This window comes from Chiloscyllium plagiosum, chromosome 24, assembly GCF_004010195.1.
Source record: "Chiloscyllium plagiosum isolate BGI_BamShark_2017 chromosome 24, ASM401019v2, whole genome shotgun sequence".
In the NCBI taxonomy this organism is placed as follows: Eukaryota; Metazoa; Chordata; class Chondrichthyes; order Orectolobiformes; family Hemiscylliidae; genus Chiloscyllium; species Chiloscyllium plagiosum.
Window position 1 is genome coordinate 35,728,736 of NC_057733.1, and position 23,891 is coordinate 35,752,626.

At 42.0% G+C, this 23,891-nt stretch overlaps 1 protein-coding gene across 4 annotated transcripts in view; it reads right to left on the reverse strand.

Annotated features, from left to right (window-relative positions):
- Window positions 1-594: 594 nt before the first annotated feature.
- faap100 (FA core complex associated protein 100) overlaps window positions 595-23,891 on the reverse strand; it is a 36,012-nt gene continuing 12,715 nt past the window's right edge. For 2 of the 4 annotated variants that reach the window (XM_043714780.1, XM_043714782.1), the window contains exons 3-10: window positions 22,625-23,613; window positions 21,576-21,732; window positions 20,282-21,105; window positions 17,011-17,153; window positions 16,577-16,693; window positions 11,991-12,077; window positions 9,542-9,668; window positions 1,160-1,252 (exon numbers count right to left, since the gene is read on the reverse strand). In XM_043714780.1, the coding sequence (XP_043570715.1) occupies window positions 1,242-1,252; window positions 9,542-9,668; window positions 11,991-12,077; window positions 16,577-16,693; window positions 17,011-17,153; window positions 20,282-21,105; window positions 21,576-21,732; window positions 22,625-23,613 (2,455 nt within the window). In that variant the 3' untranslated portion in view covers window positions 1,160-1,241. The other 2 variants (XM_043714781.1, XM_043714783.1) reach the window with 2 other exon arrangements.

The following is a 23,891-nucleotide window of genomic DNA, read 5'->3' on the forward strand; positions in this document are numbered from 1 at the left end:
ACTTGCTGTGTGCAGGCACTGACTGCTTTATTACCTTGGGAAACGTGATTAAAGTGTAACACTATGTAACCACCAACTAAGAACTCTGCTTCTGACCTTGTTATCTTTGCGCTACACCTTCGTCAGTCTCTATTTTCAATTTTCTTCCATCCTTCTCTTCTGAAGTTACCAACTCTGTCAACAAAAGTATTTCCACAAGGATTTGGGGTAACAAGGGTATCAACCTCATGTATCAACCTCAATAGTGAGTGGCAATTTATTGAAAGCAGACCAATTATCGAATTCATCATCCCTAACCCTAAGGCACTGAGGCTAGTTGTTATGCCATGACCACTGTGGTTGTTATGGCTCAGTAGGGATCAAAGAGAGCTTTCACAATCTGAATGACTTGTGAACAGAGATGGAAATGTGTTGCTGGAAAAGCGCAGCAGGTCAGGCAGCATCTAGGGAACAGGAGAATTGACGTTTCGGGCATTAGCCCTTCTTCAGGACTTGTGAACAGTCAATTTAACTCCAATTTTTCCAATACAGTATAAACCTTTAAACTAGTATTTTTAATGAAATTAAATAAATAGTTACAGATACCAGTCAGCATTTATTGACAAACAATTTTATTTCATGTTTTTCAACACTGTATTTGTTATCAAGTTACATTTATGTATCTCCCATCTGATAAAAGCAGTTTCCCATATTAACTCTCATATGTCTGTGGCAACAATACCATTTACATTGCTGGGCCATTTATCACAGTGAAATATCAGGAATTGCAAGCTCTTGTTTAACAATGAGGTTCATGCAAATGGTACAAAGACCACAAGTATCACAGAAACACATCAGTCCACATCCTCCAACCTGCACTGATCCATTATTTCACTGTGACCATCAATGTCATTCCTTGTGTTTTTATAAAACTCTGAGATGTTTCAATGATGCGACAAAGTGCTTTCCATTACAAATTATTTTCAGAGTACAGTGACTCTGCTTAAGCAAACTACCCCAGCTCTTTAGCCAAGGGGGCTGCTATTACAACATTTATGTAATTACAGAGTGTCCGGTTGGCTCAAGACCAGAATTCTTGTCTCACAATCAGAAGATCGGGTAGTTTGAACAGTTCCAGTTGTTATACGATAACCAAATCAGTGTTCCTCAGCTGCCCGTATAGCTGCAGAAGTTTGGCCGCAGTATCACTCATATTGATTTCCATCCCAACACACAACTGGTCGCGCAACGACTGCACCTCTTTAAGCAGGCCCTGAAGTAAAACAAAATCCAAAAGAAGAAATTACAGTGTGAACAATCCCAGAGAGATCTCTTGCTCTTTCTGCAACACAAACTGACTACCATCTGGAATGTGATTCTGGACTGTCTGAAGAGAGCACTTCGATCTGCTGCATCCTCCCACCTGCTCCCAACATTTGGAAAATTGGTCAAATTGTCGACCTGGATCACATGCCTTCAAGAGTAAAAGTGGAGTTGAATTTGACCAAGTAAAAGCAATCCTTTAATTTGTTGCTTTATGAATTTCAAACTTTATTGCATTTTTGTTGGGATGGGAATTCTGTTCATGGAATTAAGTCACCAAAAGTAGAGAATTTTAAAAAAACACTCGTTTTTATTCAGGTTGTAAGTTTGCTCACCGAGCTGGAAGGTTTGTTTTCAGATGTTTCGTCACAATACCAGCTAACATCATCAGTGAGCCTCCGATGAAGCGTGACCGTTCTGTCCCACTTTCTATTTGTGCTCCTTAGTCTGTTAAGGTGGGTGATATCATTTCCAGGACTTCTTCTCAGAGGTTGGTAAATGCGGTCCAAATCAAATGTGTGTATTGATGGAGTTGAGGTTTGAAAGCCAGCTCTCTTGGAATTCCTGTGTGTGTCGCTGTTTAGCCTGTCCTAGGATGGATGTGTTGTCCCGGTTGAAGTGGTGTCCTTCTTCGTCTGTGTGTAAGGATACTAGTGATAGCTGGTCATGTCTTTTGGTGGCTAGTTGGTGTTCATGTATCCTGGTGGCACATTTCCTGCCTGTCTGTCCGATGCAGTGTATGTTGCAGTCCTTACAGGGTATTTTGTAAATGACATTCATTTTGCTAGGTATTGGTATAGGGTCCTTTAGGTTCATCAGTAGCTGTTTCACTGTATTGGTAGGTTTGTGGGCTACCATGATGCCAAGGGGTTGAAGTAGTCTGGTAGTTATCTCCGAAATACCTTTGAGGTACAGTAGTGTGACGAGACTCTCTGGGCATGTTGTGTCTTCTTGTTTGGGTTTGTTGTTTTAAGAAACGACGGACTGCGTTTATCGGATATCCTTTGTTCTTGAATACGCTCAATAGATATTTTTCTTCTGCTGCTCATAGTTCCTGGGTGCAGCAGTGTGTTGTGGCCCATTTAAGTAATATCCTGATGCAGCTCCATTTGTGGGTGTTGGGGTGATTGCTCCTGTAGTTAAGTATCTGGTCGGTGTGTGCTGCTTTCCTGTAGACGCTGGTTTGCAATTCTCCATTGACTGTTGACTGTGACACAGACTCCCCTTTCTAGATCTCACAGTGGAATGAACAGTCAATGGAGAACTGCAGACCAGTGCTTCACTGGAGGCTGACTGATGATGTTACCGAGCATGGTGACAAAACGTCTGAGAACAAACCTACCAGCTCAGCGCGCAAACTTACAACCTGAATCTCAGCTACAAATAGAGTCATAGAGTCATATAGCACGGAAACAGACTTCTCGGTCCAACTCGTCCATGCTGACCAGATATCCGAACCTAATCTAGTCCCATTTGCCAGCACTTGGCCCATATCCCTCTAAACCCTTCCTATTCACATATCCATCCAGATGCCTTTAAAATGCTGTAATGGTACCAGCCTCCACCACTTCCTCTGGCAGCTCATTCCATGCATGCATCACCTTTTGCGTGAAAATCTTGCCCTTTAGGTCCCTTTTATATCTTTCCCCTCTCACCCCAAACCCTCTAGTTCTGGACTTCCCCAGCCTAGGGGAAAGACTTTGTCTATTTACCCTATCCATGTTCCTCATTGATTTTATAAACCTCTATCAGGTCACCCCTCAGCCTTCGACGCTCCAGGGAAAACAGCCCCAACCTATTCAGCCTCTGCCGATAACTCAAATCCTCCAACCCTGGCAACATCCTTGTAAATCTTTTCTGAATCCTTTCAAGTTTCACAACATCCTTCCAATAGGAAGGAGATTAGAAGAGCAAGCAATATTCCAAAAGTGGTCTAACCAATGTCCTGTACTGCTGCAATATATCTCCCAACTCCGATACTCAATGGTCTGACCAATAAAGGAAAGAATACCAAACGCTGCTTTCACTATCCTATCTACCTGCGACTCTGCTTTCAAGAAGCTATGAACCTGCACTCCAAGGTCTCCCCGTTCAGCAACACTCCGCAGAACCCCACCACCAAGTGTATAAGTCCAGTTAAGACCTGCTTTCACAAATGCAGCACCCCGCATCCACCCAAATTGAACCCCATCTGCCACTCCGCAGCCCACCGGCCCATCCGATCAAGACCTCGCCATAATCCGAGGCAACTTCCTCGCCGTCCACCACACACACCAACCCTGCAAAAACCCACCAAATATACCTCCCAAGTTCACATGCAAATCATCCACACAAATGATCAAAAGCAATGAACAAAGCACCAATGCCCGCGGCTCTCCATCAGTCACAGGCCTCCAGCCTGAAAAACAACTCTCCACCACCACCCTCTGTTCTCCACCCTTGAGCCAGCCCTGCATCCAAATGGCCAAATCTCCCTGCATTCCATAAGATCCAACCCCGCCAGCCAGTCTCCCACAGGGAACCCCATTGAACTCCCCACCGAAGTCAACACAGATCACATTCACCGCTCTGCCCTCATCAATCCTCCCTGCAAAAAACTCAATCAAGTTTGTGAGACATGATTTCCCATGCACAAAGCCATGTTGACTATCCCTAATCAGTCCTTGCCTTTCCAAATACTTGTAAACAGTGTACCTCTGGATTACCTCCAACAACTTGCCTACCACCGACGTCAGGCTAACTTGCAGGTTAGTGTCCTAGATCTTTAAATAAAACATAGGTGAGACAATTTGTTTAATTTCGGTGATTAAATTAGAAGAGAGAGAAATGGCTCTTAAAATTGCTAAAGAGGTTCTGGAATTTGAAGATGATTCTCAAATTTGCCAAGAAAGTTTAGAAGAAAAGAAAAAGGCTTTACTTTTAGAATTAGTAAATAAGTTAGATTTGGGTTTAACTAAGGACAAAAGTAAAGCTGAAATTGTAAGGGAATTACTCAAACACTTAGATGTGTCAAAGAAACAGACAAGTGCAGCAGAGGTAAAAAAAAAACCTTAAATTACAACTGAGGAAAATGGAGTTAGAAGATAAACAAAGGGAGTGAGAAAGAGAAAGAGAGACAGGAGAGAGAGAGAGAGAGAGAGAAGGTTTTTAGCTGAGCAAAGGGAAAAAGAAGGGAGAGACAAAAAGAGAACTTGAACTTGAGAAGTTGCAACTTAGCCAGCAAAGTCAAGGTAACAGGATAGAGATTAAAAGAGAAGGTAGTAATATATACAAATATGTCAAAACTCTGTCACATTTTGATGAGAAAGAAGTTGAAGCCTTTGTTATTTCATTCAAAAAATTGGCTAGGCAGAGGGGTGGTCAGAGGATTTATGAGTAATGCTAGTTCAGACTAAACTATTAGGCAGAGCTAGTGAGATGTTTGCCACACTGTCAGACAAGGTGTCAAGAGATTATAAAGAGGTTAAATAGGCTATTTTAAGTACTTATGAATTGTTACCAGAGGCACATAGACAGCAGTTCAGAAACACAAAGAAGGAATCTGGTCAGACTTACGTTGAGTTCGAAAGAATTAAGCATAGTCATTTTGACTGATGGGTGCATGCTTTGAAAATAGATAAGACAGTTGAGGCTCTAAGAGAGATTATTCTGCTGGAGGAGTTGGTAAGAATTCATGAGGAGGAACAGAAAGTTCAGGAAGTGAGAAGGGCAGCAGAATTAGCAGATGAGTACATGTTGGTGCATAAGTCAAGCTTTCAGCCAGAATTTCATCCTGTGATGGACGGAAGTTGGGAGAAAGGGAGATCCTACAATACAAAACCCAAGAGTAGACAGCACTGCTAAGAATTTACCACAGGATAAAAAAGAAGCTCAAGAGGGTGAAAAGCAGGTGAAAGGCCTCAGGTGTTTCCACTGTTATGGAGTGGGCACAGTAAATTACAGTGCCAGTGGTTTCAGAAGGGCAGTGGGAAAAGGTGTTTTCACTGCCAGAAGGTGGGACATGTAAAGTCACAGTGCTGGTCATTAAAGAAAAGCACTGTGGGAAAAGATGTAGTAAAATAAGCTAAGCCAGTGACATTAGTAAAGGTAGTAAGGAAACCCCAAGAAGAGTCAAGGAGCTGCAGGAAAGTGCACAGCCCAGACAAGGGCTAGGGATGTGGTTAGTACCTGATCTCTACAAACAATTCACCTCCATGGGTAAAGTTCACTCAGAAAGAACAGGGAAGAAGGACAAGAAGTTATAAGTTTGAGAGATAGAGGATCTAACCAGTTGCTGATAGTAAGGGATGAGTGAATATGCACCCTTTCTGATCTGTTACCCGAGAGTGAGGTAATTTGTGGGATAGATGGACAGAAAGATCTGTGTAAGATCAGGTTGGAGTGCTAACTTAAGACTGGGGAAGTTACAGTGGGAGTGTTTGACAGAGTGTCAGTTCCAGGAATTCAGTTTGTTCTTGAGAATGATTCAGCAGGGTCCAAGGTGGGAATGACTCCCCTTGTTGTGGAGAAGTCCAAGGAAGACCAAGAAATGGAGGAGTTAAAACAGAAATATCCTGATATTTTCCCAGACTGTGTGGTAACCAGATCCCATTATCATAAGTCACAGCATGAAGTGAAAAGTAAAGAGAAAGATGAAGGAGTTGAGGTTCAATTAGTGGATACCCTGTTTCATGTAATGGTTCAGTAAAGACCTGAACAGGCAGGGGGTCAGACAGAAGTGTTTATTCCTGAATGGCTAAGGGACTTGCAACAGCAGGACAAGACAATAAAAGATATATATGTGGATGTGTCCTCTGAAAAGGAGGCAGAGAATATTCCGGAGGGTTATTATCTGAAAACAATGGAGACCACGGCAGATTAGTGCAGAAGAAAAATAGGCCAAAGTGCACCAGATTGTATTGCCGGTAGCATACAGACAGGAGGTGTTATGGGTAGCACATGAACTACCTGTAGGAGGTCACCTACGGGTACGAAAGACTTAGGCTAAGGTACAAAAGCATTTTTATTGGCCTGGAATGGACCAGGATCTCATTAACTTTTGCTGAATGTGTCATACATGCCAAATGGTAGGTAAGCCACAGGCGGTAATAAAACCAGCCCCTTTTTTTCCAATTCCCACATTTGAAGAACCTTTTACACAGGTTACAATTGATTGTGTCGGTCCCCTCCCGAGAACTAAAAGTGGGAACCACTAGTTGTTAACTATAATGGACGTATCTATCAGATTTCCGAAGGCAATTCCATTACGGAGTATCAAGGCAAAAAGAGTAGTAGAGGAGTTAATAGGTTTCTTCACACAGTATGGGCTACCCAGAGAGAGTCAGTCTGACCAAGGGTCTAATTTTACTGCTAGGCTGTTGATGGAAGTTATGGATAGCTTAGGTATACAGCACTTTAAATCTAGTGTGTATCATCCTGAATCCCAGGGAGCTTTAGAAAGGTGGCATCAGACCTTGAAGACCATGTTGAAAGCATACTGTCAGGCTTACCCGAATGACTGGGATAAAGGTATCCCATTCATATTGTCTGCCATTAGAGATGCCCAAACGAATCTACTCAGTTCACTCCCTTTGAGTTAATATTGGGTCATGAAGTAAGAGACCCTTTGAAATTAATTAAAGAAAAATTGACAGGATCAAAATCGGAGATCTCACTCTTAGATTATGTATTGGAGAGGAGGAAGAGAAGATCTCACACTTGGATTATATATCGGAGGTGAGGTAGAGATTAATTAGAGTAGTTAAGTTAGCTAAACAGCAGCTAAAGAGGGCACAGATGTAGAATGAAGCAGGTGGCAGGTCAAAGCTCTGAGATTCTGATTTTTCCTGAGAGGCTGATGTGTTAATACTGTTAGCAGTGATAGGAGATCCCTTCAAAGCCAGATTTAATGTTCCCTATCAAATTGAGAAAAAGTTGAGTCAGGTGAACTACTAAAGATGCCAGATAGAAAATAAAAGTATTGAGTATGTCATGTGAACATGTTGAAACCAAATTACACTAGAGAGAAAGAACTGGAGTAACAAGTATTAGTTACTGCCCCACCGAGTGAGGAATCAAATGCAGATGATGTGGATTTTGATGTGCCTCAAAATAGATTTAAAAATGAAGAAGTCCTTGAGGAATTAGGAAGCTATCTATCTCAGGAGCATAAAATGCAGATGAAAGATTTGTTACTGCAGTATAAGGACATCTTCTCAGAAGTCGCAAACTTCTCTTTATTCTTGAGTTGTGGGCACAGTGTTAATTCCCACTCTTAGTTGCCCTGAGATATTTACAGTCTTCAATGTAGTGTGGAACTGGAGTCCTATACCAGCTACAGTGCACTGTTCTTTGGAGCAAAATGGCAAAATGGAAAGCTTTGTGTATTATCATCTACTGCCACCAGAGGCCTCTAGCATGCCAAGAAAATTCTCCATTAAAAAAATCCTTACTGCAGCAGGCATTTTCTTATAGTCGACACTAATATTTAGGTCATTTTCAAAAACAGTCTTAGCATAATTTGGCCTACAGAATCTGACTAGGAGGCAGATTCAATTCCATAAACAAAATCGGTGTCCCAACTAAAATGTGGTTAAGTTAGAAATTCCTTAAGCATCAACTCATCAGATTTGTTTTACTTAGTCAAATTCAATTCCAGATTTCCTTTTTAAAATGTAAGATCCAGGTGTACAATTTGACCAATTTTGCTAACCAGCCAACTTCAGCTCTGATCAGAATAAATTTATTTTTGCAGATTGAGCATATAATAGATACAAAATTGAACACACATGTTGGCCTGAAGCCTCTTTCTGCAGAAGTATACAGGAATGAAGAGGAATCTTTACAAATTAAAGTGCTTGAATCAAACAACGCAGGAAATTGTATTCTGCACCTGTATTAGCTGAGGTTCACTGGTCAGGAAGAGATCAAGAGTTATCGTAACAACATCCCAGCAAAAAGCTCACAATACAATACCACTAACTGATCTGGATAATTAAGCACTGAAACTGATAGTAAATTAGATTTGCATTGGTGATGGTAGCCCCTCACTACGTCACATACTAGTCATCATACAGATGCAGAAACAGTGTGCGTTGACTAGCTACTTAACCACTCATGCAACCTCACTTTCTTGCCTGTTCACAATAACCTTTGATTCCCTGTTGTCCCAAAGTCTGTTGATCTCAACCCTGAAATTACTCAATTGAGTAGCCTCAGTTCTTGGAGGCAGCAGATTCCAAAGATACACAGCCCTCTGTGGGAAGAAATTCATCCTCACCTTAGTCCAAATTGGCTGAACTATCATTCCTGAAAATGTTGCCCCCAATTCTAAATTCCTAAACCATTTGGCATCCAATGCAAAATCATCTCCGAATTTTTCACATGACCTTTGATTTTCCAAGTGTCCCTGTGGAGATGCCTATTTGGACTCAACAGCCAACATCAGATACTCTCTGCCCTTTGTTACCATGTATAGTCTGTTAGATCATAATAACATCAGCACCTAGTCTTAACCAAACATGCACTGCATTTTTGAATTTATGCCCGACTGAGAAACCTCTCAGTAAGAAAATTACTGTTGAATTGCAGAGTGTAGAATTGAGAGATGACAGCACATCCCCAAGTGATAGAATTTTTATTCAGTTCCAGAAAATAATATTCACTGTGCTCTTCACCAACTGGAGGTAGCTAAGTCAATTGTTCTCCCTACATACTACTGTTACCTAAATAGGTCTCTACATGCCTTAACAGATTCACTGGCAGGATCTCTTCAGTTGCACTGCCCTTTGGTTTATGATGTAGATTCTTATAGTCAGGATCAAAATAAAGATTAATTTTCAACCTTTTTCAGCAGGTTCAGCAACAAGAATAAGTGATGGGAAACATCTCTGTTTAAATCAATTTCCTTTCATTTAAAACTTTGAATCAGAACTTCTCACCAAGCCTGAACAGTACTTTCAAAATTTGGCTGTCTGTATTTTATTTACTAATTGCTTGACATTCTCGTTCATTTAAACAATAGCCCCAATGGTGATCATTTATATAGCATCTGATGTGAAAAACATCGTGCATATATGTGTTCTCTGACCCATCTCATGGTTTGTGTCACCCTGTAGAGGAAATCCTGTATGTTGGCTTACACAATTTCTGGTGGGGCTGTGGGTAATGTTATAGAACAGAGGGGCCTAGGGTTGCAAGTACATAATACATAAGTGCATAACATATACAGGGTGGTTAAAAAAGTGTTTGGCACACTTGCCTTCATTGCTCATTCCTTTGAGTATTGGAGTTGGGAAGTCATGTTGAGGTTGCACAGGACATTGATGAGGCTTCTTCTGGAATACTGTGTCCAGTTCTGGTCGCGCAGTTACAGGCAGAATATTACGCTGGAGAGGGTTCAGAAGAGATTTACCAGGGTATGGAAAGTTTGTGTCATAAATAAAGGTTGGGATATTTTTCACTGGAGGATAGGAGGTTGAGAGGCAATCTGACAAGTTTATAAAATAATGAGAGGTATAGATAGAGTTAATAGTAGCTGTCTTTTCCCTAGGATGCGTAATTTCAAGACTAGGGGGAGCACATTTTTCAGGTGAAAGAACAGAGATTTAAAAAAGACACGAGGCAATTGTTTTTACACAGAGTGGGATTCACATGTGGAATTAACTTCCTGAGGAAGTGGTGGATGTGGGTATAATTACAACATTGAAAAGACATTTGGATAGATCCATGAATAGAAAAGGTTTGGAGTCATATGGGCCAGGGGTAGGCAGGTGGGATAAGTTCAGTTTGGGATTATGTTCGGCATGGTTGGATCAAACAGTCTGTTTCTGTGCTGTGTGACTCTATGTGAGCAGCACAACCAAATTTAATTCTGTTTCCATCTGAAACCCAAGACCAGTTTCCAAAAGAAGTCAATGATTAGTCATCAGAACCTGACCGAGCGTTTCCCCTCCTGAACACAGGGAGACTGAACTGGAATGGCTCTCCTGTTATTCCAATAGGTATCAGCCAACTGGTGAGTACTTACGCCTGGAGGACCATCAACTTGGTAAAAGACATTCTTCGGTCTGCCTGAAACATGTTGGTCTTCCAGACCTCGACTGAGTGTTGCAGACTGGCATATTCCAAGGTTCAGGTCCACGTGCTGAGGAACGCACTAAAGCTTGGGGCAGCTGCTGGCAAGGCTCAGTGGGGAAAGACCACTGTCTGAGGTCTTCCTGCTGAAGGTAAATGGGGGTCTGTTCAGTTAACAGACCCTCCTGTTGCCTCAAACGCATGTAAATTTAGTCTGGTTCAAGTAAGAAATGCCTTTAGTTTGTTTGGATAGTGTCAACCTCCAATGTTTGTTTGTTTCCTTGATGTGCTTCTGTACGGAACTGAAGTGCATTTGTGACTATGTAAATAAATATTTCTTTTATGAATAAAGTATATTTCTGAAGTTAAGAAAAAGTACTGATGCACATCAAGAGAAACATTGACTGCACCTGGAGAGCCATCAACTCAGTGAAAGACTCTTTGGTCTGTCCAAAACTTGTGGGTCTTCCACAACAAGGAGTTGACCCTGACCGAGTGTCGCAGACTAGCACATTCCAAGGTCCAGGACTACCTGCTGGGGGACGCATGAAAGCCTGGGGCAGCTGGCAAGGCACAGAGGAGGAAGACCACTGTATGAGGTCTTCCTGCTGAAGTTAAATGGAGGTTTGTTCACTTATTGGACCCTTCCAGTGCCTCAAATAAATGTAAATATAATCTTACACCAGTAAGAAATGCCACGATCTTGTTTGTTGTACAAAGTCAAACTCCAATGTTTGCTTGTTCCTTCATATGCTACTGTACAGAACTAAGCTGTGTTTGTATGTATTTAAGATTTTCTTCTGAATAAACTTTTGAAATAAAAAAAAGTGCTGAGAATCAAGCCTGGGACCCTGCTGACTGCGTGGCATCTTTGTCAGTGCCAGCCTCTCTAACAAACACTCCTCCAGTCTAGCAGGAAGTATCATACTGACCTAAGATATTGCTGAGCACAATAAGAAAACAGCTCATTCATAAACCTTGACATAGGCTCAAATAAGTTAACAATGTTAAAGACATAGCACAGACTTGCTGGCAACTGAGAAGCCGTAGCCGGGTGCTCAGGAAACAAGGCCAGATGGTGTTACTAATGTTCTCATCCCTGTCTTAGAATATACACACACACACACTACAGCAAACCAGTAAGACCAGTGGTGCCCAGTCCCAATGTGGCTGGTTGTGCAGAATGCTGCCAGAATAAATGAGTGTCTTTTAGGGAGCTGCCTCCAGGACTCATCTAAATGATTTCTACCTTTGGTAACTGAAATATTTCGATCGGATGCACACTGGTTTATTTTTACCTTCTCCCAGTTATTCCTGCCTGAGAGAGCATCCAGGAGATGCTCAGTTATAATTCAGACAGGTTACTGATCCAGGTTTAAACATAATCCTAGGATCGACTTTGAAGATGTAACCTTTTCCAAGGGTCAACACTGTGTTATCACGTAATTTGCCAGACTTCAGGAACTATAAGAATGATGGAGGGATCGGAGGGAGGGGAATATATATGGGGTATACAGCTTGGGCTTTAGGTTTTCAATTAACGAATCAATAGCACAGTCTGCCTTCCCCGCATCTGCCGAGCCCCTCACTCAAGTCTCAGCAGAGTTCCCAAGTTTATTTTACACTCCCCTTACCTCTGCATTGTGTATCAGCCGTCTTAGACACTGTACTCGAAAGCCAGGCAATGAGTCACTGCTGGGAGAACTCTGCTCCAACAGCATCTGTTCAGTGTAAAAGAAACATAAGTACAATTAATCAATTTGAGAAGATTGGTCAAATGACAGGTTTGCTATGAAGGTCTCAAACATCTGGTTACATTGTACATCCCTCACACTTCATTACTTTTTACAAACAGTGACTGAATGAGAAATAGCAGTTACTCTACAACTAAGCATTACTTTAACTGTAAAGATTAAGGATTTGTCCGTCCATGCCAGTGCTTTAGCTGGTGTTTTTCCCTGGTAAAAATGTGCTGTTATTTCTTCTTTCCTGATTCACCCTATTCCTCTCTAAAACCCCAGGCAGGAGACCAATTCTCAACCAATGAGATACGCCGGTAGCCCACAGTGAAGGCCTCATTTTTGAGGATGCGGTGGTGAAGACAGGCCTCATGGAGCCAACACTCCCCCGGATCTTGCCACCTTTCCAATGTGGAGATAGCAAACTTCTATGTGCCTTCATTTCCTCTCCCCACCGACCAGCCCTCCATCTTGGAGATCATTTTGACTTGCAATGGCAGGAACCAGTGAGGGTCCCACAGTATTGGAACAGCCAAATATACCTACACTGTACGTTTCCACTAACACGGCACTGCAGTGTCACTTTGCCAAGTGTTCCACAGCTATAATAACCGAAAATCCAACGAAAGAACATAATCTTAACTTCTCTTATTTACTATGTTAGATCCAAAGGGGAGCCATATTAATTTGCACAAAATGTAGCAAATCTCAGGACTGGAAGTAGTTTAGAATTCAGCAAAAGAGGATCAAGAAGTTGATTAAGAGAGGAAAAACAGATTGAGTGTAAACTTGCAAGGCACAAAGTAGACTGTAAGAGGTTCTATTGGTATTTAAAAAGAAAAAGATTAGTAAAGACAAAAATAGGCCACTTACAGTCTGAAATGGGAGAACTGATAACGGAGAACAAAGAAATGACAGAGCAATTAAACAGCTACATTTGGCTCTTCTTCATAGAAGACAGAGTCATAGACATACAGTCGTACAGCATAGAGATAGACCCTTCGGACCACCAGTCCATGCCAAACTTAATTCCAAAATTATTGGTCCCACCTGCCTGCTCCTGGCCCATATCCCTCAAGCAAGGGTCTGTTGGGAAGGAGGAATTGTAGGATATTAGTGTTTTAAAAAAAGGAGTGCAGGAATAGAAATGAACAGAGCAGAAAACAGATCAATCCTCATGGTCTGATAATCGACATGTCAAAACACAAAACGAGGTGGTCATGGAAATATTGGATGCACTGTTGGCAACTTCCAAAATTCTATAAATTCTCTAACTGTCCCAGTAGAGTGGGGAGTGGCAAATGTACACCAGTATTTTAAAAAATGAGTGAGAGAGAAAACTGTAAATTAAAGACATAACATCAGTAGGAGGAAAAATGTTGGAGTATACTATAAAGGATGTGGTATCAGGACACTTAGAAAATACCAACAGGATTACACAAGTCAACATGGATTTATGAAAGGGAAATCATGTTTAAAAACCTACTGATTTTTGTTTAATGGGCATAACTATTAGAGGAGGGAGGATCAGTGAACATGGTATATTTAGGTTTTAGAAAAGTTTTTTAATAAAATCCTTCAAAGAAATTAGTGTGCAAACTCAAAGCACACAGGATTGATGGTAATATATTGGTATGGTTTAACAATTAGATCAGAGTGGTGCTGGAGAAGCACAGCAGGGCAGGCTGCATTCGAGAAGCAGGAAAATCGACGTTTCGGGCAAAAGGGCTTTTACATGAAACATTGATTTTCCTGCTCCTCGGATGCTGCCTGACCTGCTGTGCTTTTCCAGCACCACTGATCTAAACTCTGGTTTCCAGCATCTGCTGTCCTCACTTTGCCATGGTTTGAGAATTAGTTAACAGTCAGAAAACAGAATCGGAATAAATGATTTGCTTTTAGAAGGAAAGGCGGTGACAACTGGATGCTGTAGAGATCAGTGCCTGGGATCCACCAATCAGCACATATATCAATGATTTAGAATGATGAACAAAATGTCATATTTCCAGCATATTTTGCTGATGTTACAAAATTGGGTCAGATTGTGAGTGAGGAGGAGGACATAGAGAGGCTGAAGGGCGACTTACACAAGTTGAATGAGTGGGAAAATGCATGGGCACATGCAGTACAACATGGATAAATGTGGCATTTTACACCTCAGAGTGCAAAACAGAAAGGCAGAGCATTGTTTAAATGGCAATAGATTTGGAAATGCTAACGTATAAAGGAATCTGGTGTCATTGCAGACTAGAAAGCATGCATGCAAGTTCAGCGAGCAGTCAGGAAGGCAAACAGTATGTTGTCTTTCACTGCACGAGAGTTGACGACAGCAGCAAGGAAGTCTTACTGGGCTTGTAAACAAGGAAGCATGTATACAAGGTCTTGATGAGAATATAGCCAGGATAGTGTATGCAGTTTTGGTCTCCTTACCCAAAGGAACATATGCATGGCATAGAGGGAACACAGTGAAGGTTCACCAGACTGATTCCTGGGATAGCAGGTCTGTCATATGAAGACAGATAGCATCGACTGAGCCTGTCTTAAACGGGAGTTTAGAAGAATGAGAAGATAGAAAATTGAAATCTAACTGAATTGGAGAGATTGGATGCAGTGATAATAATCCCCCTAATCAGGGTGTCCAGAGAAAATGGTCATTACCTCAAGATACACAGTGGGTCATTTTGGACTGAAGTGAAGAGAAATTTCTTCAGTCAGAGGCAGCTGGCTCAGTGGTGAGCACTGCTGCCTCACAGTGCCAGGGACTGGCTTCAATTCCAAACTGTCTGTGTGGAGTTTACACATTCTCCCCGTGTCTGCATGGGTCTCCTCCGGGTGCTCCGATTTCCTCCCACAATCCAAAAGATGTGCAGGTTAGGTGAACTGTCCATGCTAAATTAGTGTTCAAGGACATGTGGATTAGTCGGAGTATATGTAGAGCAGTAGAGTAGGGGAATAGGTCTGGGTGGGTTACTCTATGGAAGAAGGGCTTATGCCCGAAACGTCGATTCTCCTGTTCCCTGGATGCTGCCTGACCTGCTGCGCTTTTCCAGCAACACATTTTCTACTTTATGGAAGGTCGGTGTGGACTTGTTGGGCCACACTGTAGGAATTCTATGAAAAGGTGAACCTATGGAATTCTCTACTACAGAAGGGCTGTGGAAGCTAAATCACTAAAAATGAGAGAAATGGATTTCTAGATACAGAAGGTATCAAGGGGATATGGGGAGAGAACAAGAGCATGATATTAAGATAGAACATCCACAGGCTTTTACAGGGATGGGCTTCATAGACAGTACGCTTTTGTCAACCTTGATCCTCCCACCACCCTTACTGTTTGCATAACAGAATAACTCAATTCTATTCATAAACAATTGAGGAACAAAGACAAAGTGAAGATTCAGATACATGGTCGAAACATTGTCCTCTCATCTATCAAAAGGTACAAGCTGTTAAAGGGAAACTTTTTTTATTCTTATCAGCATAAAGATTCTAAACACAAGATCACCTCTTTGCAGATTGTATCTCCAGTAAAGCCATTTAAAGCAGTGCTGTGGTTGGGCCATGCATCAGCTGTGAGAAGAGCAAGACATTGATGGCTGGATGGAAACATGACTCAGATCAGTCTGGTTTTATCAGCTCCATTTAACAGCTCTACTGCCCCAATGAAAACAAGGAGAAAGTACACAACCGTCAAAGTGAATCTTACAACTGCTTCACCAATCATTAGAAAAGGATACCAGATCGAGGGCCCGCTCACAAATGGCCTCCTTTGACTGGGGATGAAATCTGAAAGAGGGAATCTTGCTTTAAGAATCTTTATGTTGGGAAGAATCAAAAAACGTCTCTCTTTAACAACAGGAACATGCTGCCTGTCCCTTTCAATATGCAAGAGCTTAATGTTTCAATCATTGATTGTACTTTGTAACTGAGCGGAAAATGTGTTGCTGGAAAAGCGCAGCATGTCAGGCAGCATCCAAGGAGCAGGAGAATCGACGTTTTGGGCATGAGCCCTTCTTCAGGAATGAGGAGAGTGTGCCAACCAGGCTAAGATAAAAGGTAAGGAGGAGGGACTTGGGGGAGGGGCCTCTTCCTCCAGCCATCGTGTTGCTATGGTCTGGCGATGGAGGAGTCCAAGGACCTGCATGTCCTTGGTGGAGTAGGAGGGGGAGTTGAAGTGTTGAGCCACGGGGCGGTTGGGTTGGTTAGTCCGGGTGTCCCAGAGGTGTTCTCTGAAACGTTCCGCAAGTAGGCGGCCTGTCTCCCCAATATAGGCCACATCGGGTACAGCAGATGCAATAAATGTGTGTGGAGGTGCACTTTGTAACCAAATCTTTTGACATTAAATTTTCAAGGATCCATCAATGTTTCACTGAGTCACACCATGCAGGACCCATTAGAGTTCTGAGTGACTGAGTGGAGGGTCAATGTAGAGCAGTGAGGTCAGGAGTAGCTCTGGCCAGCACAGACTGTCAACATCCTACCTGGACACGCCGTGTAATTGCCTGATGCAAGAAACAAAGCGTGGTTAGCGAAGAACATTCCATCACAATTTCCATGACACTGAGTGGTCCATCAACAAAGAAATCAGCAATGGCAACCTGTAGGGGTAACAGCAGAATCAGTGTGTCTGCAAGGCTGGGTCAAGGTTCATGCACCTAAATGCTGCCTACAAGAGGGAAATAATCCATTTTGAATTAAGTAGTACAATTAATGGAAATAAGCAATATCGCAATCTTTTTCTAATTTCATACTAAAATTTAAAGGTCCAGCTCCCTCGCCACTTTATCAAATGTCAATTCTGCTCTTGAAAATTCTTGTTTCTCACTAGATAGGCCTTCATAACAGTGACCAGAATTCACAAAACCCAGCATTAACTAACTGACAACCTCCGACAGAGCAAGCATTAACCATTCACCTGCTTTGAAAGTATCCGGACCCTGCTGTCGTCCGGTGCAGTACAGTGCACCATTGGTAGAGGCTGCATTCTTATTGTTGCCACCTCAGGATTGCCAGAGAACAGCCACTGAAGGACATCAGATCCATTCATTGCACTATTTCCTGGGGGGAGGTGGGGAAAGAAAAAAAAAAGAGGGAAAACACCAACTCAGTGGAAATGCTCTATGGGTCAATCATGGAAAGGACACTCAATTAAAATGTTAAAGCAGAATAACTGAAATCCCCTTGCAATTCATCTACTGATTCCACAGCAATCTACTGATTACTGTAGTAAAACAATAGATTAGATAGAATTTTGTTGAAGTTTCAGAATTGTTTACTTATATAGAGACACTGGAGTTATGTTGCTGTTGTGTCCTCACCAGAGGAAGCTGTAGAAAAAAGCAATGAACGGAAAACTTGAAGTTAGTTTTCCTGGAGCCGTCCCCAGGAAATCACAGGGGGCCACTTTGAGGTAAAACTTAATTGAAAAAATGGTAGTGCAGTTCATCGTGAGTAATAGCAGGGATATCAAAAACCATTCGGCCCATCACATCCATACTAGTTAACAACCATCCAGCATAATCCTATTTTCCAGCCTTTGATCTGTAACTTTGCAGGTTACAGCCATTCTGAACATATACATGTACTTTTTAAATGTTAGGAAGGGTTCTGCCTCTAGCCCCTTTCATGCGGAGCCTTCCAATTTCTGACCACCGTCTGGGTGAAAGCATTTCCTTCAAATTACAGCAAAAAAAAATTGCTACCGCTTGCATTAAGTCTATGGCCCTTGTTCTGGTCACCACATCTACGGAGTATAGGATTTTCCTATCCACTCTAACGAGACACTATGTTGTTTTAAATCAGGTCTTAAATCAAGTCTCTCTCCTCTGTTGTAAAAGGAAAATAACCCCAAGCTAGCCAATCTTCCCACATAACCCACATTGTCCAATCCAGGTTCTAATCATCTCGCTACAGGCAGAGAAGTAAGTGTTTTCAGGACAATGGAACATCTCTTGATTTGGACACAGTCTTCTATTTTAAATTAGTACCTGCAGCAGTATCAGTCTGAGACCGAACTGACAAGGGAGTCAGTAATATTTCAGTAAACAAAACCTGCTGTTAGATGCCTCTAGCACATTCCCTGAGTTAGCAACAATTTCAGCACTGGAACAATAAAGTGCTGAACATTAATCTTGAATAAATCCATGGGCAGAATTGGAGCTGGAGGACTTGGAAACAGTGGAGACTCTCTGTCAATAAAAATTGGGATCAGCATCAAGCACATTTTATGCCAAATACAAACGAACGATCTCTCCGTCACATTTGCTCAATCTTATCTATTTTTGACTTAACTTATAAACACAGGGGCACAATGCACTGTCCTATTTCCTGAAATTATTTTGTTTTTCAAAATCCACTTGGAAGTATTGGTGGGAGGAAGATACAATGTCACATACCAAACAGTAAGAAATAGCTGGCCTTAAGTAAAAAAGGGCCTGTCTCTGCTAGACAGTATCTTCTGAATCACACGTTTAACAAACCTGCCAAACTAAATAAGCTACCCTTTCCCAAACCAAGTCCATGAATGTTGAAATGAGAAACAAGTACTTTAATTAGATACCAGCTTCACCACATTTATTACGGCAGAGCAAAACGAGACACTTTCCCCACAGAATTCATCTGTGTAACCATTGCCACAGCTAGCCCTATGCTCAGTGAGTCGTGCTCACCTTTATCAGTGAGACCAAGTACAAATGGCTCAAAGCCCACCATCTCCTGCCAGCTCACCACTCAATATCAAGAAAACTGGCTCAGAAGAAATAAAGATACCCTAAACTCAAATAATCCACACCAGGCTAATTTAACGCATTGGTACCATTAAACTGGAAGCTTCTTTAAGTGACTACTTTTCATATAAAATTCACTGAACTCATGACCGCTACAGCTTTACTTTTAGTTTTTTTTTTACTTTACCCTGATTTCATAACACTCAAATATTCCTTTACATTGTCAGCTCCATTTGATCATCCTGGAATTAAGGATAATTACCTAGATGTTCCTTCTGAATGTAAGCTGAGAGGAAATTGTACATTTTTTCCCCTGTTTTCTTTAAACACAGTAATGGGAGATGGAAAAACAGGCTGTTTGACTGGGTGGGCCACAAGAAGGTCATGTGATTAACCTCCAGGCATGCATCCAACCATAGCTGGCAACTTTGTGCGCTCTTCAGTCACAACTTGAATGTAAAAAGCCAAAATTTGAGATGGTCCTGCTGCTTGTTTTTCCAGTTTAAGTGGGCCATACGAAACCCTAGTGACAAAACAGCCCCTCAAAAGAAAAACCTTTTAATGATAAAATCAGCTGTAGCATATGTTATGGGCTGAACTTAGTCAAAACACTCATGGGTTTTTAAAATCTGATGCTTCAGCCAGAGAGAGTTCTAGAAAATTCCATATAGAAGACTGCCAGGAGGGACACACAGCAGATCCAAGAAGGTTGCAAGCTATTCAGTTTTGAATTTTTCGTGGCCACAACGCCAGTGAGAACAAACTGCAACAGTATCGTCCACCATTCCCAACTGTCCATTTTATTTACGGCACCTCTAGTGAAACAACAATTCATTCCTGACCTTGAGAAAATGCCAACTCCCAATCGTACCCTGGGGCAGAGTCTACACGTCAAGACGTAGTGTGAGGCTGGATTCCCAGTGAATAACCTGGCAACACATGAACAGTGAGATACCAGAGGTCAACAGCTAAATGTGGAACTAACCTCAGTATCTCCAAGAGAAAGAAAAATAGATGCAGAACAAAGCAAACCAATGCAGGGTAACTCATAAGACTTTGTTTAAATCATGAACTATTTTAATAAGTCAGGAGAGGCTGCCAACTTGTCATCGCACATTTTGCACTGTCACACAGTCAAAATCGATCTCAGAAAGCCTCCCAACATTTCAGTGGGTTAGTACACTGGGTTGTTTTGTGAGAATGACCAAGCTTGGCTGAGTCTTTGAAAAGACACTGACAATGGCCAGAAAGTGTCCCAGGGAAATTCTGTGCACAAGTTCCTTGCTCAGTGCTACCTGGTCACAAGCTTAGAACAGCCATGGTTAGAGGCCTTGGATACAGATTGGTGGTGCTGTCACTCCACAGGTAAGTGTGCCTGAAATCAAAGCAGGTAGACAATCTCAGATATACATGTTAACAGATCAGATCTCAGTCCATTATTCATAAATCAAACTTCCCTACCTGTGCCCAAATCTTTCAGAACAGCCTTCAGCAGTTCAGGTGACAACTTGATGGAAGCTGAGAAAGGTTCTTTAGCAGTACTCTCACTAGCCGGAACACTGAAAGAGCCTTTTAACTTTTCACTGTTTTTAACGTTGTCAGCTTCAAAGCACATCAAGGACTGCAGAAATATTTTTAACGGGTCTGATGTTCTGGATTTGCGGTTGATGTTCAGAGCTGGTACCACTTCAGCTGCTCCTCCTCCATTAATGTGCAGGCAATCTAACAAATCAATCACATGAGTGTTTAAAGGCAAACAAATTCCATTATTATCAGAACATCCAGGAGCCAGCAAGGAACTGTGAGGGAAGGGGCATTCATTGATATTTCCTGTCAAAATACTGTTCAAGTTATAATAAAGAAAGCAGTGAATCGACACAGGAAATGCAATAAAATCATCACTCGCAGAGTTCAAAGGGACAGTGACCTCCATCTTCTTTCCAGGTACAAGTTCAGTAATGGGAAAATTGTAAGTAAAAGCTGTGCTGTCTGAGCTTTTGGTCAAAGCAGATGTCTGCTTAATAACCTTTACACAAAGAGACCACTTGTGTTCCAGTGGCCAATCACTGAAGTTCTCCAAAATGCAAGAAACAACTAGTGAATCCTGCAGCAGTAAGCGGTTCCACTTTGCAGTGACACAACAGCTGATTAGTTGTTTCGAAGACACCATTCCCTTCTCCTGATCTTCCTGACTGGATAGCAGTCCACAGCATATGTTGAAGTCCTGGTTCAGCCCCTTTAAAGCTTTGTCTTTTTGCTGCATAACATGCTTCAGGGATGTGATTCTGGGGACGAGAGAAAAATGACAAGTGAATTTTGATTTTACTGTTGTCCTGATCCGCTCTTCTTCAGAGGTTGCTGTGAGAGAGTTCCACAAACAAATTCCATTATTATCAGAACAACCAGGAGCCAGCAAGGAACTGTGAGGGAAGGGGCATTCATTGGTATTTCCTGTCAAAATACTGTTCAAGTTATAATAGAGAAAGCAGTGAATCGACACAGGCTCTCTGTCTCTATGCTGCCATTCTTCCTAAAACTTCAAAAAAGGGTTAGGATAAAGCAACCCAACATGGTGTCATAACAAAACTCAAACTGGTGTCACTCACCATTCATTTTCTGATCAGGAATAGCAACCCCACTGTAAACAAGGGCCACTATTGGCCATTGTAAACTGTCTGTATGAGTGGTCTATCTGACTTGGCACTAACCAGGCAGTGCATCCATAGAAAAGCTTTAACTCATATTATCCTCCTACCTGTCAGTGACACTGCCAATCCCAGCGAGGAGATCCTTAATGCGTTGCCCTGCGCTAGGTGCTTTGAAGTTCATGCTTTCGACTGCACTTGAACTGGAAGGTAAAGTACACGTCATCACCTTGCCTTTCTCAGTCAGTGCTACAAAGGTGAGGTCACCTGGTTAAAGACACAAATTGTGAACAGAGAGAAACCTTACACCACCCATTTCAGCAAACCTGCATCCCAGTCTTAGAACCCAAGAGGTGACTCGGCGGCTTAAAACCTTGCCATCCGTGTCAGAATCAGAACCAGAACATTCAAGCAGACAGAAAGTGAAGGTGCCTTTGTCAAGCACAGAATGCTCATCTAAAACACGAGTTCGTGGTTAGAGTGTTAATGCAATAATATGACACAGAACAGAAAATATTTCCACTCCCAAGAGATGTGAGATCCTTGAGCAAGTAAATTAGAACAATGCTTAGTAGAATGAATTCCAGATACTATCCTCCCACAGAATCAGTAGCAGTTCTTGCAGTGAGGGAGATCCGCAGCAAAGAAATATTGACTGATGGTCAGCAAGCAATCTGCTGGCTCTTACATGAATGATGCTAAACATGACAATGGGGCCTTCACGAGACTGTGATTGTGTTTAATAGCAACAAAAATGCCAAAATGAGAAAACTTTAATAGAAAGGATTTTGAGGGATTCCAGACTATTTTTTAAAGAGAGAGATTTGGGAATAACAGAATTGCTGCTAAGCATTTGCCTATTCTACTCCAGAATCTACATCACTGGCATGTCCTCGCAGCCTGTTACTTAGTTTTGTTCCTATCCCACACTCCAGTCAGTTTCTTCCAATGCATACTCCTTACTTCAGATTCTCTGAACTTATGTTACCCATCGGAGAATGTTGGAAACAATGAGTCAGTAAGGAATACAATGAAATCAGAAGAAGGAAAGTGCTGAAAATACTCAGCAGGTCTTGCAGCAGTGGAGAGAGAAATAGAGTCGACGCTTCAGGATGATGACCTTTCATCAGAACCAGATCCCTAGCTAAGATAATATTACCATTGGGTGTCAATGACGGGGTGGAAACAGCAACAATTCCACAGATGTTCAGACTAATGGGAGTAAGGATGGATGGCAAAATACCATCTGATTGGCTAATCCTCTCATCTGCTGTCCTTCCAGATACTCCACAGGATGTTTTTCTTTGGACAAACTCAATGCTGAAGAAATCCCTGCAAGTGCTGTAGTAAAGGGTACTAGCACAGCAACAGGCACTGGTGACCGGCCCTCGAACGTGATACTCAATGAAGTTGGGAAACCATATCTCCATTTGAAGGCTGGCCTTGATAATCACTATTTTGCCACCTTTCCCGATTACCACAACACCATCAGGAATCAACGGCTTGTCCGAAGGTGGCTGGTGTCCAGGATCATTATTCCCATCCTGTTTTATTGACACAGCCCCAATAAAAACTACTGGTTGTTCGAGATGGTGCAGCACTGCTACTCGTGATGCGTGACCTCTGACCTCAGAGCTCATGCATTTGATTGGCACAAAGCAAAGTTGGCCATCTGGCAACCCAATGAGGATGATGGGAGAATTCAGCATGTTCGCATCCACACTAAAGAGCAGGCTAAAAAGCGATGGCTCAAGAGACATGTGATCATCATCCCTCAATTGCTTCTCAGAATCCTTCACTGGTTGAGGGTAAATGCAACGTAACACTGGTTGGGAAATCGTTTTGGGTGATTTTTCACAAGTTGGGAAATTGGGATGAAAAGCAAAGTCCATGTCTTCAATTTTTCTGCATGACTGAAGCTCGCAGCCTGCAGGTGGGAGTCTGAGGAAGGTCACCCTCCATTTCTGAGCCTCCTTTATCACTGTTACAATGATGTCATCTGACACAATGAAGGAGCAGATGGCAGGATCCCTGATGATGCATCTCTCAGCACTGATAGCACAGACACGAGGCATACTGCTCCCACGGTTACATTCCGACTGGGAAGCAGCAAGAAGTGATTCCCCAGCTTCTCTCTCTTCTACGAGGCTGAAAAAAAAGGAAGAATAAAGCAAACTGCATAACTTTTTATATAGGGATACGTGGCAATAAAATAAACCTTGAACACATAATGATATACTAAAAATTTGGGAAGTGACAGAATCTGGAAAATGAATCCAACTATCAAGTGCTTTCCTGTTTGAATTACTAGATAAACATTCACTTAAAGACTACAAATAGTGAAGCAATTACAAGGAAACGGAGGTTCACTTTTTTTGTAAAATTTCCTTCACAAGTCAAGGGCATCGCTGGCTAGATCAGCATTT